General features: G+C 31.6%; 1 protein-coding gene across 1 annotated transcript in view; it reads right to left on the reverse strand.

Annotated features, from left to right (window-relative positions):
* LOC143201133 (pikachurin) overlaps positions 1–17,391 on the reverse strand; it is a 373,950-nt gene that overhangs the window by 229,894 nt on the left and 126,665 nt on the right. Inside the window, exon 2 of the mRNA XM_076412007.1 lies at positions 4,241–4,357. Coding sequence (XP_076268122.1) covers positions 4,241–4,357 — 117 coding nt within the window. The remainder of the gene's footprint in view (positions 1–4,240; positions 4,358–17,391) is intronic.

Genomic DNA, 17,391 nt, shown 5'->3' on the forward strand with positions numbered 1-17,391 from the left:
AAAAACCTAATACCAACACACCAGTTTGGGTTTATTAACAAACACTCAACAATTGACCAGGTCCACAGAATAACAGATGTTATTGAAAAAGCTTACGAAAGTCAAAAAGCATGCTTAGCTATATTCCTAGAAACGTCTACCAAAACAACACACCGAACTATTAAAATCATAGATTACAACCAGAATGTTTAGAGTCAAGCAAGAAGAAGCTTACTCTACAATAAAAGAAGCTAAAGCAGATGTACCACAAGGAAATGTACTGGGACCAATACTTTATCTAATTTACACTTATGATATACCACAAATGGAAAATATCACGATGGCTACATTTACTGATGATACTGCGATTATAGCTGTCGGAGACAATAGTGAAGAAGCCTCACGAAAATTGCAACAGGCAAGTGACAATATAAAAAATTGGACACAAGCTTGAAAAATAAGAATTAATAAAACTAAATCTGTACATATGCAGTTCACCTATAGACAGACCGTACAACAATGCTAAATATCTCGGAATGAATCTTGATGCAAAACTTCGCTGGAAGGAATATATAAAGAAGAAAAGAAAAGAACTGGAATTGAAATATAGGAAAATGTACTGGCTAATAGGAAGAAAATCACAATTATCAATACATAATAAATTGCTATTATATAAGCAAATATTGCAAAGAGTAACATAAATAAAATACAATTTTTTCAGAACAAAGTCCTGAGAGATATTGTGGGTGTACCCAAATGCTATAGGACTGATTACCTACATCGAGACCTTCAGATAACCACACTCAGTCAAGAAATCAAGAGAATTACAAGGGAGTATGAGGAAAGACTCCATTCTCATACTAATATTGAAATATTGCAACTTTTGGATACCACCAGAACAGGACACATACTCAAATGAATCAGACCATCTGATCTTGAGTAGTGAGGTGCATATATTAAAAAAATAGCAGTGACATGTATAAACATTATTTCACCAGAGACTGAGTTAGGGCCGATGAGTCCTCCATCGCATAGGTATATAACTAACCTAGATTTAAGTTAGTAAAAACAAATTGTAGGAAACGACTAGTAACAATATATTAATTAAATAATAAAAAAAATTAGAGAAACTTAACTTGTTTAGTTTTGAAGTTGATGTCAGTAAAAGAGAATGACTTATGCATGAAATTATAACATTACATACACCTATTGTGAAATCTGTTAAAAAACCGGAAAGTAATTACCGACCCATTTGATTATATCGACAAGATGGTTACAAATATATAAATAGGAACAACAAAAACGTAAAATATATTTAATTAAATTCTTCTGAAAAAGCACACATATGATAGAGACAGAGAGATGGACAAAATCAGCGATAAAAACTGTCATTATATACCGAGTAAAAATAGACACTCTATCCAATCACTTAAAGACCTCTGGGCGATTGCCATCTCCCCGTCAGGTTGAATTAAATGGCCAGCAGTATGAGGACAGTTTAATGGAGAAGAAGAGGGCGTGATTTAATTACGACGACAATATAATTTCAATCTGTGCCAGCGGAAAACTAATTTTATAACATCTAAGGAAGGACTGTTTGATAAGATAGTTATAATACATTATATAATTTTCTAAATAGTAATAATATAGTTGTTAGAATTATATTTAGAGAAAAGTTTGAAAGTGTTTAGAAAATAAAAATTTACTAGAAATCTTATTATCTCCCATCGCCATCTAAATATTAAGATGACAATGGATACTACCAAATGAAAGATTCGATTCCTATCAAGTTATTGAAAGGTTCCAAAACAAAATGCTAAGGTAACAGGTCAATTGAAAAGTCCCCGGCCTACCATAGTAAAACATATTTTTTGTGGCAAAATTAGATTTTTTATTAAACATAATTCCCTTCAAGGGTGATACACTGATTATAGCGACCCTCATGCTTCGCTATACCATTTTTGTAGTACTGTTTGTCCTTTACTTCAAAATGGGCCTCAGTATCGGCGATCACCTCTTCATTCGAAGAAAATTTCTTCCCAGCGAGCATTCTTTTGACAAAGCACACAATCATTAAGAAAAAATGACAATCAAAACAATACAACAAACACGAGCAAATAGAAAGCACCATAAGAGAAAATAATAAAAAAATTACCAAATGTTGACGACATGACGGTCCACCTAATGTTGTGATAATCGCGGGTTAGGAACCTGCTGGGGCATGGTCGTAAATTTATGTTTGTGATTGTTCTAGGTAAGAGTGCAAAATCCAACAAGCAAGATGATCCGTAAGACCGGATGTCTTTTAGGATGATTTTTAAGTTGGTCACTCAGCCAGTCGGTGGGCTTAAAGCCGAGGACCGTGGTTCGGAGCCCACGGTAAAACTGCAGGTCCATTTCAGATAAATTAACCCTCGTTGGTAAAAAGAGACTTTAAAAATATATAAAAAACGAATATAAATAACACGACTCTACGACATTTCGTTCTTTGTCCTAAAATATATTATATGATTTTCCGTTTAGTTATGAACAAAAACGAAAAGAAAATATCTTTTTTGGTATAAAGTTCGTTTTTGTAATAGTTATAGTAATAATACTCATATTTGATTTTTTCAATACATTTTAATTATTTTTAATTCATATAAAATTACCGCGCGATCAGAGTGGGGCTTAAACGTTCACACAGCGCTAATAGATTGCACTTTGAGTGATAAACAATGATCAGGTATTTTATACAAATCTAGAATACCTTAAATTGTCGTCGCGAAAATGTAAGTGTGATGCTGATGTATTTTGTTACATATGTGGGCAATTTATTAAAGTTCGAGACGTAAAATACGAATTAAATATTAACTGTCCTGTTCGGAATTAAGACAAGACATGGGCTCCACATGTTGCTTGTAACAATTGTAAAAGACGTTTGGAAGGTAATCAGCAAATTTTAATTAAATGGTGAATTAAATGTAATAGACATATTACATTCTGTTTTTATATTTTAAATTGGTATCGAGATGAGAAAAGGTCAATGAACTTTGCAACACCAAGAATCTGGCAACAACCAAAAGATCACGTTAACGACTGCTATTTTTGCATTGTGAATCCGAGTAAAAGACACAGAGGTAAAAATGCAAAACTTATCAATTATCCTGATCTGGAACCCTCTTCTGCTCCAGTCGCATGATGATGACATGATCTGACACGACCAGTACCTGAGCCACCCAAAAAAAATTATCGTGGAGATGTAGCTCAACTCTTAGTTCTCATAAAACTGATTCGGATAAGGAGTTTTTACCTACACCAGAAAAACCAAAACAGCATCTTATTACTACAGAAAATTTTAATGATTTAACTCGGGATTTAAATTTTCCAAAAAGTAAAGAAGAGCTTTTAGGCTTTCGGTTAAAACAGTGCAATTTGCTCGATGATATTACACATATATGAATGCAATGTACCTATGAACATAAAATAAAAAGTAAAAGCGTGCACTTTTAAAATATTTTCTACTTTTTATAAGTTATTTTGGTAGTAAAAATAATTAAAATGTTCATTTAAATGGTTTTATTTTCGATTAAAATTTTTTAAATATATCGTTCAAGCGGTTTCCTAAATACAAAACCAAGATTTTCATGACATATTTTTTTCTTTTCGTCTAATTACGGCCTAAATAATTGGAATTTAATCCTTTAAAGCCAAAGTCAGATTTTGTGTTGATCCATGTAATTAAAAATAAATAGTTTTAAATAATTAAATTTAATATTTAAAATATTTATATATTTATTGGCTTTTTCTTATAACATTTTAATCTTCAGAGCAAATCTTAATTAAACCGACTTGGTGGAGTAGTGGCGATGGGACGGTCCTCCTACTATTGCGATAGCCAGGGCTCGAATCCTGCTGGGGAATGGTCGTAAGTTTATGTTTGTGATTATTTAAAATTTGTGACTGTTCTAGGCAAGAGTGTAAAATCCGACAAGGAAAATGATCCCAGTCACGCCAGTAAACAGGCTGGGTACGACCGGATGTCTTCTGGGATGATTTCTAAAGTTGGTCACTCGCCAGTCGGTAGGCTTAATGCTGAGGACCGTGGTTCGGAGCCCACGTTAAACTGTAGGTACAGTCCAGATAAACCCATAGTTTGTAAAAGGAGACTTTAAAATATAATAAAAAAAATCCTAATTAAAAGATTAAATGTATAATCATCAAATTATGAGTTACTGTATTCGAAGCTTTATACACACGGTACTGAAAATGTGTTCCTTACCCGCACAACTATATCCATCAGCCCCCAAAATAAAACCGTCCTTGCAATCGCATTCGTACATCCCGTCGTGGAGTTCGAAACATATTTGCTCGCAGGGACTGCCGTGGCCGCATCGTCCTGAAACAAAGTTAAAAAAGAACAAATAGAGAATGGTAATAAAAAGAAACTTTATAGTCCCAAGAACAAAGTTAGCGGATGGCAACGTACTATTCTAGGGAACTTGATTTTAATTGTCCCGTGGCGTGTTCTATAAAGGAAAACAATTTTTGAATTTAGAGCGACGGTCTCGGTCTGGGAACGTCGATAAAAATTCATCATGTTGCAGGAGATAAATATTTAATTCGATATTCGTGTTTATGGTATCAGAAAAAGGGTTTTGTTTTATGTTTTAGATCGTACAAACTGAAATATTAGAACCAAAACTACAATTTTAGTTTATATTGTGCTATAAAAATATTAGTAGGTAGATTTTAAAATTTGTTAAGGGTGTGCATATTTATATTACTAAGTATTACGATGAAAATGTAGTGGGAAATTCTTTAAGTAAATCTTCCGTTCGATTCAATACATTTATGGTAATGTTCTCTGAAATTTTCTGTCTTTGGAATGGCTGCTCCATCTCGGAGTCGAAATGATACTCTAGAGGCTGTTTTTAGAGTTTAAAAAATAGCCAGAAATTCGATTGAACTTAATCAAGTGAATAAGACAATAGCGAAGTAAAATGAACTTAATTTTTAATCAGAATGTCCAACAGTTTTGTAATTCAAGCTTCTTATGATAAGTAGTTACAGGCAAACCATACAAAACGATATTTCTTGATGAAAATGCGAAATATCCATGTAACAGCTGTTATACAACCTAACCAAATTTTTAAATTCGATGATTCTGATATTTCTCTTGAAAAAATAACAGATTTTTATTTGGTATTACAGATTTATGTTATTATTATAGTATTTAGTATTACAGACACTATTGGTGAAATAAAAAGAAACTGTATAGTCTCAAGAACAATGTTAGCGGATGGCAACGTACTATTCTAGGGAACTTGATTTTAATTGTCCCGTGGCGTGTCCTATGAAGGAAAACAATTTTTGAATTTAGAGCGACGGTCTCGGTCTGGGAACGTCGATAAAAATTCGTCATGCTGCAGGAGATAAATATTTAAATCGATATTCGTGTTTATGGTATCAGGAAAATGATTTTGTTTTAAGTTTTAGAACGTACTAACTGATATATTAGCACCAAAACTACAATTTTAGTTTATATTGTGCTATAAAAATATTAGTAGGTAGATTTTAAAATTTGTTAAGGGTGTGCATATATATATTACTGAGTATTACGATGAAGATGTAGTGGGAAATCCTTTAAGTAAATCCCCCGTTCGATTCAATACATTTATGATAATGTTTTCTCTGAAATTTTCTGTCTTTGGAATGGCTGCTCCATCTCGGAGTCGAAATGACACTCCAGAGGCTGTTTTTAGAGTTTAAAAAATAGTCAGAAATTCGACTGAACTTAATCAAGTGAATAAGACAATAGCGAAGTAAAATGAACTTAATTTTTAATCAGAATGTCCAACAGTTTTGTAATTCAAGCTTCTTATGATAAGTAGTTACAGGCAAACCATACAAAACGATATTTCTTGATGAAAATGCGAAATATCCATGTAACAGCTGTTATACAACCTAACCAAATTTTTAAATTCGATGACTTTGATATTCATCTCGATAAAATAACAGATTTCTATTTAGTATTACAGACACTATTGGTGAAATAAAAAGAAACTGTATAATCTCAAGAACAATGTTAGCGGATGGCAACGTACTATTCTAGGGAACTTGATTTTAATTGTCCCGTGGCGTGTCCTATAAAGGAAAACAATTTTTGAATTTAGAGCGACGGTCTCGGTCTGGGAACGTCGATAAAAATTCGTCATGCTGCAGGAGATAAATATTTAATTCGATATTCGTGTTTATGGTATCAGAAAAAGGGTTTTGTTTTATGTTTTAGATCGTACAAACTGAAATATTAGGAATAAATTTACAATTTTAGTTTATATTGTGCTATAAAAATATTAATAGGTAGATTTTAAAATTTATTAAGGGTGTGCATATTTACATTACTGAGTATTACGATGAAAATGTAGTGGGAAAGTGGGCGCCGCGCGAGCTCACTTTTGACCAAAAACAACGACGAGTTAATGGTTCGGAGCAGTGTTTGAAGAATAATAAACCGGAGTATTTGCATCGATATGTGACAATGGATGAAACATGGCTATATCATTTCACTCCGAAGTCCCATCAATAGTCATCCGAGTGGACTGCACACAATGAACCAGCTCCAAAGCGTGGGAAAACGCAACAATCGGCTGGCAAGTTTACAACGTCTGTAGTTTGGGATGTTCGTGGAATAATTTTCATTGACTACCTTGATAAAGGAAGAACCATTGACAGCGACTATTACATTGCGTTATTGGACCGTTTGAAGAACGAAATCGCCGGAAACGGCCGCACTTGAAGAAAAGAATTTGCTGCTTCACCAAGACAATTCACTGTGTCAAAAATCCAATCGATGAATGGGACTTCGAATTGCTTCGTGATCCATCTCAAAGAAATGCTCGCTGGGAAGAAATTTTCGTCGAATGAAGAGGTGATCGCCGAAACTGTGGCCTATATTGAAGCAAAGGACAAATCGTTCTACAAAAATAGCATCGAAAAGTTGGAGGGTCTCTATAATCAGTCTCTATAATACCCTTGAAGAGAATTATGTTGAATAAAAAAAACTAACTTTAGCAAAAAAAATGTGTTTTACTATGATAGACCGGGGACTTTTCAATTAACCTGTTACTGTAAATTAACAGCAATATTAGACACTAGAACACATAAGAAATAATATTAACCTAAGTTAATTACACAGTGAAAATATTAGCATCATAAAGTCATTATTTGGATATATATATATATATATATATATATATATATATATATATATATATATATATATATATATATGTATATAAAACATAAATGTGTTTTTCCTTTACCAATATATTTTCAATATTAAATCTAATTATTACTAATATATTAATTAAGGTAGTAAATATAAATGCAGTTATCAATATTTAAACATTTAATAAATAACAATAAATATACGAATATCCGATACCTTGTTCATTTTATTGAGTAATAAAATAGCAATTTACCCAAAAGTTAATATAAAATATGTATTGCATTAAATATATATCTGAATATAAATATATATATATATATATATATATATATATATATATATATATATATATATATATATATAAAACATAAATGTGATGTTCCTTTACCAATACATTTTCTATATTAAATCTAATTATTACTAATCTATTAATTAAGGTAGTAAATATTAATGCAGTTATCAATATTTAAATTTTTAATAAATAACAACAAATATACGAATATCCAATACCTTGTTTATTTTATTGAATAATAAAACAGCAATTTAACCAAAAGTTAATATAAAATATGTATTGCATTAAATATATATCTGTACATAAATATATATACATACATACACAGTACATAGATATATATATATATATATATATATATATATATATATATATATATATATATTAATAAATATATATATTAATAAATAACAATAAATATACGAATATCCGATAAATGAATATTTCAAAACATATTCAATTGTCTTGTTTTAAAATCGGTATTATTCGAGAAATGTTAGCAATATTTCTTCATGTACACAAGCGATCGATGTAACACGATCGTTTCGATTCAAAGCACAAATCACTAGTTTTCCATAAATAGCCGTCATGGAGCTACAAAGTTCTTTCGATTTATTATCAGTAATAAATCCTATTTTTTGCAAGATAAATGCTTCGATTTGTGACCCTTCCGAAACACGATCGGATCAAGTGATGTAAACTAAAACATTTTTAACGTTTTTTTGTCGCTGTACATCAAATATCCATTAAGTTTAGATGGTGGAAGGAATCATTGATTGTATATATTTATAAATATTTTTTTATTAATTACAGCTTAGTAGAATTTTAATTTAAAAAATAATTTGTTTTGACTATTGCAAAGTTAAGACACAAGTACGCGTGATTTACTTCAGTGTTCTCATTTCCTGCGCGTTGTGCAGTAGCCGTATTCCTTCCACGTTGCTGTTGTTTAGTTCATGTAACCTTAGTTCATGCTTTAAGACGGAATTTTGAATAGATTCGAAAATCCATTTGATTTCATGAACATTGTTTTGGATGTATTGGATTGCTAATTGGTTTGATGTCCTAGTGCAACCCCATATTTGCACCCGATAGGTCCAAATTGGCTTTATGATTCACTCATAGATCAATATATTTGATTTTAGATCAAGTTGATAATACCTTGTGACCAGCTAGTATAATTGTTTGATTTTGTGTCTAATCTGCTCTGCTTTTTGTCTAGTATGATGTTTGCAATTTAATCTGCCATCAAGATGGACATCGAGTTGTTACTGCTTGAGCAATTGGGTATCCGCCAAGTACTATATACACACATACACACACACATATATATATATATATATATATATATATATATATATATATATATATATATAACTGTGTCTCCGGTAAACGTTCCTAGTACTGTTTCTTTTGATGTTGAGATATTAGCAGTGTAAAACAGATACAGTTGCGGTTCTAAGGCATTACCCTAGGGAACTTTAGCTCTAACTACAGAAATTGACAATATCTCTGGAGTAGCAATTTTGTCATCGTGTAGATTAGCTCCAAATAATTTACTAGATCGAAAGCTTGTGTTGTGATAATAAATATGAAAAAAACAGACAAACACCTAGTATGACATCTTTGGAGAGCTAGACGCCAGGTCTCTGCCATTTTCCACAATTGATAGCTCAAATGCCGTACTATTACAGCTTATTTGTACTCATTAATAGCCATTGTATATCATTGACATACTACACATTATAAATTTCAACGGAAAATAGTGGAAAAATAACATTACCATATCTATAAAGATAGGGTTTTGGACTATTTAACCGTTTTGCGACCCTTATTTTTCTACCAAAAGACAAAAACGGATATCTATTAATGGGTTAATATATCCACGTAATATTATATTCTCTGCAGCCTGGTGCTATAGATGCGCGAGATAAAAATGTAGGGGTAAAACATTCAAATTCGCGAAATCTAGATAAAAAGACTGAAATTAAATCTTGCCTTGGTTCACTTAATCGTAATTAGTGTAAATATATTATAAAAAGTGTTTCATTAATTCGAAGAAAATATAGCTGAAGCTGTCGGCTGTGAGCAACCAAAGCACAAAGTAAATCGATTGTATTCTAAACAAAGAAAAGGTCTCTAAAGGCAATTTACGCTACGAAGCTATCAAAGGGGTTCTCCAATATCGATATAAGAACAATTTAATTTACATAAAAAATAGAATAATAATTGTTTACTTGTACTGACTGTACATCTCTGACACTAATTCAAGGAGAAAACGTAATAATGCACGATATCTAATCCACATGAGAGTTAGATTACTGAACTATCCTTCTATTCTTCCAAGATTTCTTCAAGCAACCGATTTCATTTCCTTCAAATTTTTGCAACATAGTCTCATCGCTAACTAAATATTGCTCAAACATCATTGCTATCGACAAAAGAAACCAATTGGCGACTTAGAACATAGATGTGGATGACTTAAACATGGTAATTCAAAGCTAAATCGTCGCTCATTAGTTCAACTCTGATGACTGTGTAACAAACGAATATGGAGCCACCAACTAATTAAATTTTGAAACCCCTTGGATGTACCTGACTCGATATGCCTGATTACTACACAGTTAGCAAGGTTGGCTCGATAGTCATCGTGCTCCGAAGTCTAAAGTAATCAAAACTAATCAATAGAATGCGTTAGTACTCAGAGGATCATTCAAAAGTAAGGAAGTTCTCATTCTGAGGATTCCAATGGCCTCAACCGATATGCTCTTTGAGTGTAATAATTTCAATTAACGACAATTAACAAATGATATAGCCAATCCTTGAATGTTTCTGATCTGAATCTAGAAAATGTCTGTTTTTCTCATGGCTACTTTTGTTGCGTTAATAAAATCCGAAGTTATGTTTAGCAAAAGATAGCACCTAATTAATTGCTAACACCTCTTATATTATTATCGAAATAAAATAATTGTTTTCCTAATCATTCCAAGAAGATCATAACGCCTCTATCTTTTAAATCTAAATTGAGTTTATACTCTTTAAAATTAAGATTAAAAAAAGTTGCTGAACTACTTCTAGCCTGCAGAAATTTTGATGTTCCAAAATTCACTATCGAACACTAGTTTACTGAAATTAGAATGTTCTCTCTGGTCTGGAATAATATTTCTCTCCCCTGCGATTATTTTTAATCTATTAACATATAGTTTTTTGAAAAGAAGAACAAACATGTTAATGTCTTAAACATCGCAATTCAAAGCTCATTCGTTGGTACTACGCATTAGTTTCATTCTGTTGACTGTATAACAAATGAATACGCAGCCACAAAATATCCAATTAAATTTTTTAAAACCCTTGTGCTCATCTCACCCGATGTGGCTCATTACCACATAGTTTGCAAGGTTATCTCGATAGTAATCATGCTCCAAAAATTATGCAATAGAACCTGTTTATGCGCGAAGGAAAAATTCAAAATTTAGGAAGTTCTTGTTACGAGGATTCCAATGATCTGAACCGAGATGCTCTTTAATTATAGTTTAATCAATCCTTGAATCTGTTCAGAATCTGAAAATGTATGTTTTTCTCATGGTTCATTTTGTTGCGTTAATAAAATCCCAGGTTATGTTTAACAAAAGATAACACCACATTCACTGTTAACAAAAGCTAAAATTCATTCCAGGAAGATCATAACGGCACTATATATTTTGAATTCAGTTTATACAGTGTGAAATTAGAATAACAAAAACGAAAGTTGCTGAACAATCTCTAGCCTGCAGAAATTTGGATATTAACTTAAGAAACACTATCGAACAATAGTTTACTGAAATTATAATGTAAGCATCACAGTTCAGGGTCTACAGATAACTAAAGTGATCTAAAGCTGCTGAAAGAATGCCTATCTGTGAACTAATAGAATTTGGATGTTCTCAAGTTTCGAAAATATCTCTTAGCGCAGGCTACCAGAATTTGAACAGAAGCTTGCTTTTTATGGTATATGGTATCAGCATAATAAATCATACCATCACTTGAGGGTAGACGAAATACAAGCAGGTTGAAGAAGATACAGAAAATACTATTTTGTTATAACAATTATAAGCTGCTCAAAGAGCGCTACAAGCTCTGATTTAGTTTAAAAATAAACAAATGCCAGTATTATTAGATCGTCGATGTATCCAGTATGTTACCACATATTTCTTAAATAAAAGGGTTTTCGTAAAATAAAAATGTGTTATTATCCTTAAACAAATAAAAACACAAATCCATTGAAAAGCAATAGAAACACAAAATATATCGTATCATTATGAATTGAAAATTAATTAACGTATATAGTGATATAAACTTAAACGTATATTTAACTGGCAACGTCAAAAATCAAACAAAAAATCCACCAAACCATTCCCAGCTAATAACTTGGTTAACGTTCTTGTACTTCTATACTTCAAAATGTGGATGACCGAAAGTGGTTTTAATCTTGGGGTAATGTTTATCTTTTTATCGATAATTTATCAGCTCTGTAAAATTGACGAGGGTTGGATTTAAGGACAAAAAGGGATTTCAAGTCATAATTATCTAATACCCGGGGAACATAATCCGTATCTAATTAGATTTTAATTAAGAATAAATTCAGTTATAATCCTACAAATTATTACATAATTTATACGAATATATACTAATATTTTAAGTAGATTTTATTTTATCAGATATATATATATATATATATATATATATATATATATAACAAAATATCTAACAATTTCGGTTACTGCATATAGGCGCAGTTCTTAGTCTTTTCGGTGTTGCTCTGTCTGGTTTTTATCAGTAGTTTAGTCATACGCACATATTCGTCTATTTCTAGAGGATCTGTGGAAAAACATATGTCAAATTTGGGTTTTTTTTCAGTACTTTCCGTTCAAACCTCCCAATTTACTTTCTATGGACAAAACATTATATTCGTTATTACTTTTAATTCTTGTTATAAATATAAGGAAAGTAAATCTGTACATGTGCAGTTCACGAATAGTTAGGTTGCACAAGCACCTATGGTAATAAATATATAACATATAAAATATATAACATTCTACATAATAATATATAATCATCTGATCAATCAATTGAAGTTAAGATATAAAAAAATGTATTGCTTAAATGGATCGGTGTTATAAAAATATTCCGACTTATATGGACGTACGGAATTCATTATGGACGAGCAAACTAATATTAATACAAGGTTTTGAGAACAAAGTCCTGAGAAGTATTCTACGTGCACTTAGATACTACGATACTACTGATTAGTTACACCGAGACCTTCAGATTACTACTGTTAGTTAGTAAATCAAAAGAAATCCAAGAAGACCATGAAGAAATCCAGACTCCATGTCTCATATCATGTCAATATCGAAGTAACAAAACTGTTGAAACAGGACAGAGACGAGATAGAATCAAATCATTCGAACTTGTGTAAGAACAACAACAGAAAAGCAACAGTGTTAATACCAAAGTACTACAAAGTTTCTTAATTATCAAATATCCATCCCAGTGCTCGTCTACTTTTATAGCAAACTTCAGTTTATATAAAAATGTAAATGACACCTCCTGTATTTTTTTCCAATAAATAAACGATTCATACACTTTCAACCATCTATAGTTAGCCGTCTAATAGGAATCTAAATGTAACATATAACAACAAGTGAACGTTAAAAATGTTTACATCACTAGATCTGTTCGTGTTTTTGAAGGGTCACTAATCAAGACATTTATCTTGCAAAAAACTGGATTTATTACTGATAATAAATCGATGCTACTACCGGGTGTCTTCTGGCATGATTTCTTAAGTTGGTCACTCGCCAGATAGTAGGCTTAATGCTGAGGACCGTGGCTCAGAGCCCACGTTAGACTTTAGGTCCAGTCCAGATAAACCCATTGTTGGTAAAAGGAGACTTTAAAATATATATATATAAAAATTATTTGTCAGAAAAAAAAAAAAATATATATATATATATATATATATATATATATATATATATTATGAAATATGTTATATTATATTTTGGTGAAATTATTGATTTAGCAAAACATTTATGTATTTATGTATTAGTTACTATCTTTTCTATCTGCTAGATGTGGTTGTATAGACAGAGTGTGTTAATTTGTTAATTTTTGGTGCCATAAAACTAATTTGAAGGAAATTTGAATCAGACCAATCAACCAATTTGATCGTACAACTCTCAGTATTGAACGTTGATTCAAAATTGCAACTAGCTTCATTCTTCTCCCAATTATTTTTATTCTTCTAGATGATGCAGTTTGGAAGCAGAAATTAGGTTAAGTGCGTCCTGCTACGTAATTTTATATTTTTATATGCCATATCTGTAAAACCGTTAATATTCATCCTTTCATATTTTCTAATATAATGCTCATGCATAAATCTGAAAAATTACCCACGTATCAATACGAATTTCCACACTTGTTCTCTATTCATTATATACAATTATATACACATCCTTTGTTGTTTCCACCTCATGACCTTGTATAGGTAATGCCTTGTTAGCATTGGATCATAATAAAATACAAAGTATTATTATTTGCATGCGTATATTTTAATAAGCGTTATATATCATTGTATATAACTGTTGAACAACCTAATCTAATTCTAGATAGCTGAGATATCTATTATATACAAACACTGATCATGAAAGGTTTACAATTGAATTTTTTCAAGTCCCTATTTACTTTTATTCTTTGATTTGAACAAATCTCTTAGTTACCACTGAAAATGACAACTTCTCTTGTTTCAATAAACATAGAACAGAGAATTTTTATTAACATCGACATTGAAGCGTAATTTTCATAAAATGTTATTGTACATATGGTGGTAGCATCTAAAGAAATGCGAAAATCAAATGGAACTAGTAATAGAAGATATCTACGGATGTCAGTAGTACAGATGTCAACTTAACGATGTATTATCGCAATAAAAACCAAAATTCATTAGGTTGCATGACAAGAATCAGCCATACATGGCAAGAGTTGTGAAGAGTACGCTGTTGCACCTAGAGTGGGATGTTCTGCTTCACATATCATACTCACCAGCCAGATTGTTCTTTCGGGACAGTATTTTCGATAGTATGATAGAAAATATTTTGGTAAATATATTTGCACCAATTTTCCTCGACAAATGCCTTTTTTAAATCACAAAAATGACTAGTATACATGCAAGCACATAATAGTAACTATAATATAGATTGATTTAGTAAAGTATAAATTTGCTAATAACGTCATACCACACTGGCTGCATTATATAAAACGTTCACTGTAACCACAAATAAATCAATTTAATTGAACCGGCCTCATTGGAAACACTAGTAAATATTTCATATGCATTAATGCATTGAATGCTAGTGGGAAATGTGTAAATCTGGCCATCGCGGCATCAATCAAATAAAATTTCCATTATAAATTAATAATTTCCAACAATAAATTACTCAATTTGTCTGCTATTTCTGATTCCATTTGTTATGTTTCGAATAATAAATTATTACCATTCAGTTTGATTCTGCAGATAGATTGGTAATAATATTATAATTATTATGTAAATTAATAGTGTAATGGTTGTGAAACAATCTAACCTAATTATTAAATTAAATGGTTTTGATTTTTCTTTAATAACAGTGTTATTGAGTTATGCAATATATGGAAACACCAAGAATGGAACGTTATTGGCTGTGATAACATTGTTCGAAGCTCATAATACCCTGGTGAAAATGTTCTCTTTGCTTTTCTGAATATGCTCCCATGTTGTTTTTGAATATACCTAAATGGGCATGCAACATATGAACTTTTAATGACATCTCGCAGTCTATGGCCTTAAATTTTTTTAGCATATTTTCAATTAGCTTTTTGTAGTTTTACGCTTTGTTATGTCTTAAAAATCCAGAAACGACGGCTCTGAAACTATTCCAACTCGCTTTTCGAGTACGATTCAGCATCATTGGAAATTATTCATCGGCGAAAATCTGTCTGATTTGCGGACCAACAAAAACCTCAGCCTTAACCTAAATCCATACATAGGTACATCCTTCATATATGTATTTCCATCATCATATGCATAAAGTCATCCATATCTGTTCATCACATTTACGTGTAATCCGAACAGGGATGAAATTAAATTATGTAACTGCCAAGTCAAACATGAATGCATTGCCATGATATTGCTGCACGTGTGTTCAAATACGAAAAAATGTCATTAATATACTTGATTACACACACTAGTTATGAAAAATGTGTTAATCATTAATTAAAGCAGCAAAAATCGTTTACTTTCCGAACAATTTTATCTATTATTTAAACTTTTATTTAATTAGTTTCTTATCTTACTATTTAGAAAGACTAAATAAATGAAAATTGTTGATTTTCCAGGAAAACAAGCGCTACTTGCTATCCGATCCAATATTATCATTTTTCTATTACATATCAATATATTAAATAAATATGTAATTTATCAAATAATTATAAGCACTATTTTATAATTGGAGCCTAAATTAGTACATCTGATGTGTTTTGAATCATTATTGAAATTAAAACTATTAATTGAAAAATAAGTGCATTTATGAGCATAAGCGAAAAAAGGTTTTATTGGTGTGGTCATAAAATAATTGGATATCAAAGGATAACTCAAGAAAGTTTTAATGGAATAGCGGAATTATTTTATTTGTTTGTGTTATTTTTATTTTTGACCGTTTATAGTAGGAATCAACGAATTACTTTAAAAAGGCTGGTATGTCATACCTGAGCCATAGTTTGCGTTCAGTCAGTGACCTAGTGACATACAGAAGTTCCGGGTATTTCTTGTTTTCAACATGTGTCCAATTAAAAAGCGTTCGCGAAAACCACATTGGTTTAAACTAATGGCAGTTCGAAGAGTTCAAGGTGGTGAATCGAAAGCATCTGTGGCAAGAAGTCTGAGTATCCCCGAATCCACCCTTAGGGGGTGGATCAAGAGACGAGAGATTTTATGTCAAAGTCGGGAGGAACAGAATAATCTAGTGGGAATTAACCTCAGTTTATCGTCTACCGCACAAGTGCTAGAAGGCTCTGATTTTATTGTAAAAAAAGTGATTTCATATATACTTATATATGCTAGAGTGACCGGCTTTCAGTACGGATATCTTCATTATTGTAATTCGAGCACGGTCCCCGATCTGGACGTGGATCCATTTATCCAAGGATTCTGTCACTCGATACGAGAATTAACCACTCAATTCGGCCCTATTCAACGGATCCAATATACAGGAATTACCTCATCGATAGAAACAAAGAATTTCATCAAGAGGTGGGATGAAGAACAAAGAAAATTAACCATAAACCAAAGACAGAGTGAAACAAACACTACTTACTCTCAAGATCAGAATCAACCCACCACATCGTCTGCCGATCAGCAGGCCGATCAAAAATTCAACTGGGGTTCACAAGAGGCACAGCTCTTCTTTCTTGACATGGTCAGACGACGTGGATACGACTTTGGAGTCTTCTGTTACGACTATACAAGGACGCTTCCAGTCATTGAGACAAACCCTTTCTTACAGGGATTTAATGAATACAAAGAACTACTAAAGAGTAGGCAAGGGCCAGTGGAGGCAACTCAGTGAAATCATTAGAATGAAGAATTGTACGTTATCCAACAGTTTTAATATAGTGTAACTTAATAAATTGGGATAATCACTACTTGCTACTTGTATCGGTACATTCTGTAAAAACTAATTAATATTTTATTAATAAAGAATCCGTCTTTCTGTTCAGTTGTTTTTTTAATATCAACTATAATTATAACTTCCTCACCATCATATTTATTTTAAAAATTTGTCATTAAAATATGCTAAGCAAAGGTTGTATATTTAAGACTTAATGAAGTTCCTTC

The sequence above is a fragment of the Rhynchophorus ferrugineus genome, unplaced genomic scaffold (genome assembly GCF_030347505.1).
Source record: "Rhynchophorus ferrugineus isolate W39M unplaced genomic scaffold, kcgeb_rfMv2 rfM8, whole genome shotgun sequence".
Classification (NCBI taxonomy): Eukaryota; Metazoa; Arthropoda; class Insecta; order Coleoptera; family Curculionidae; genus Rhynchophorus; species Rhynchophorus ferrugineus.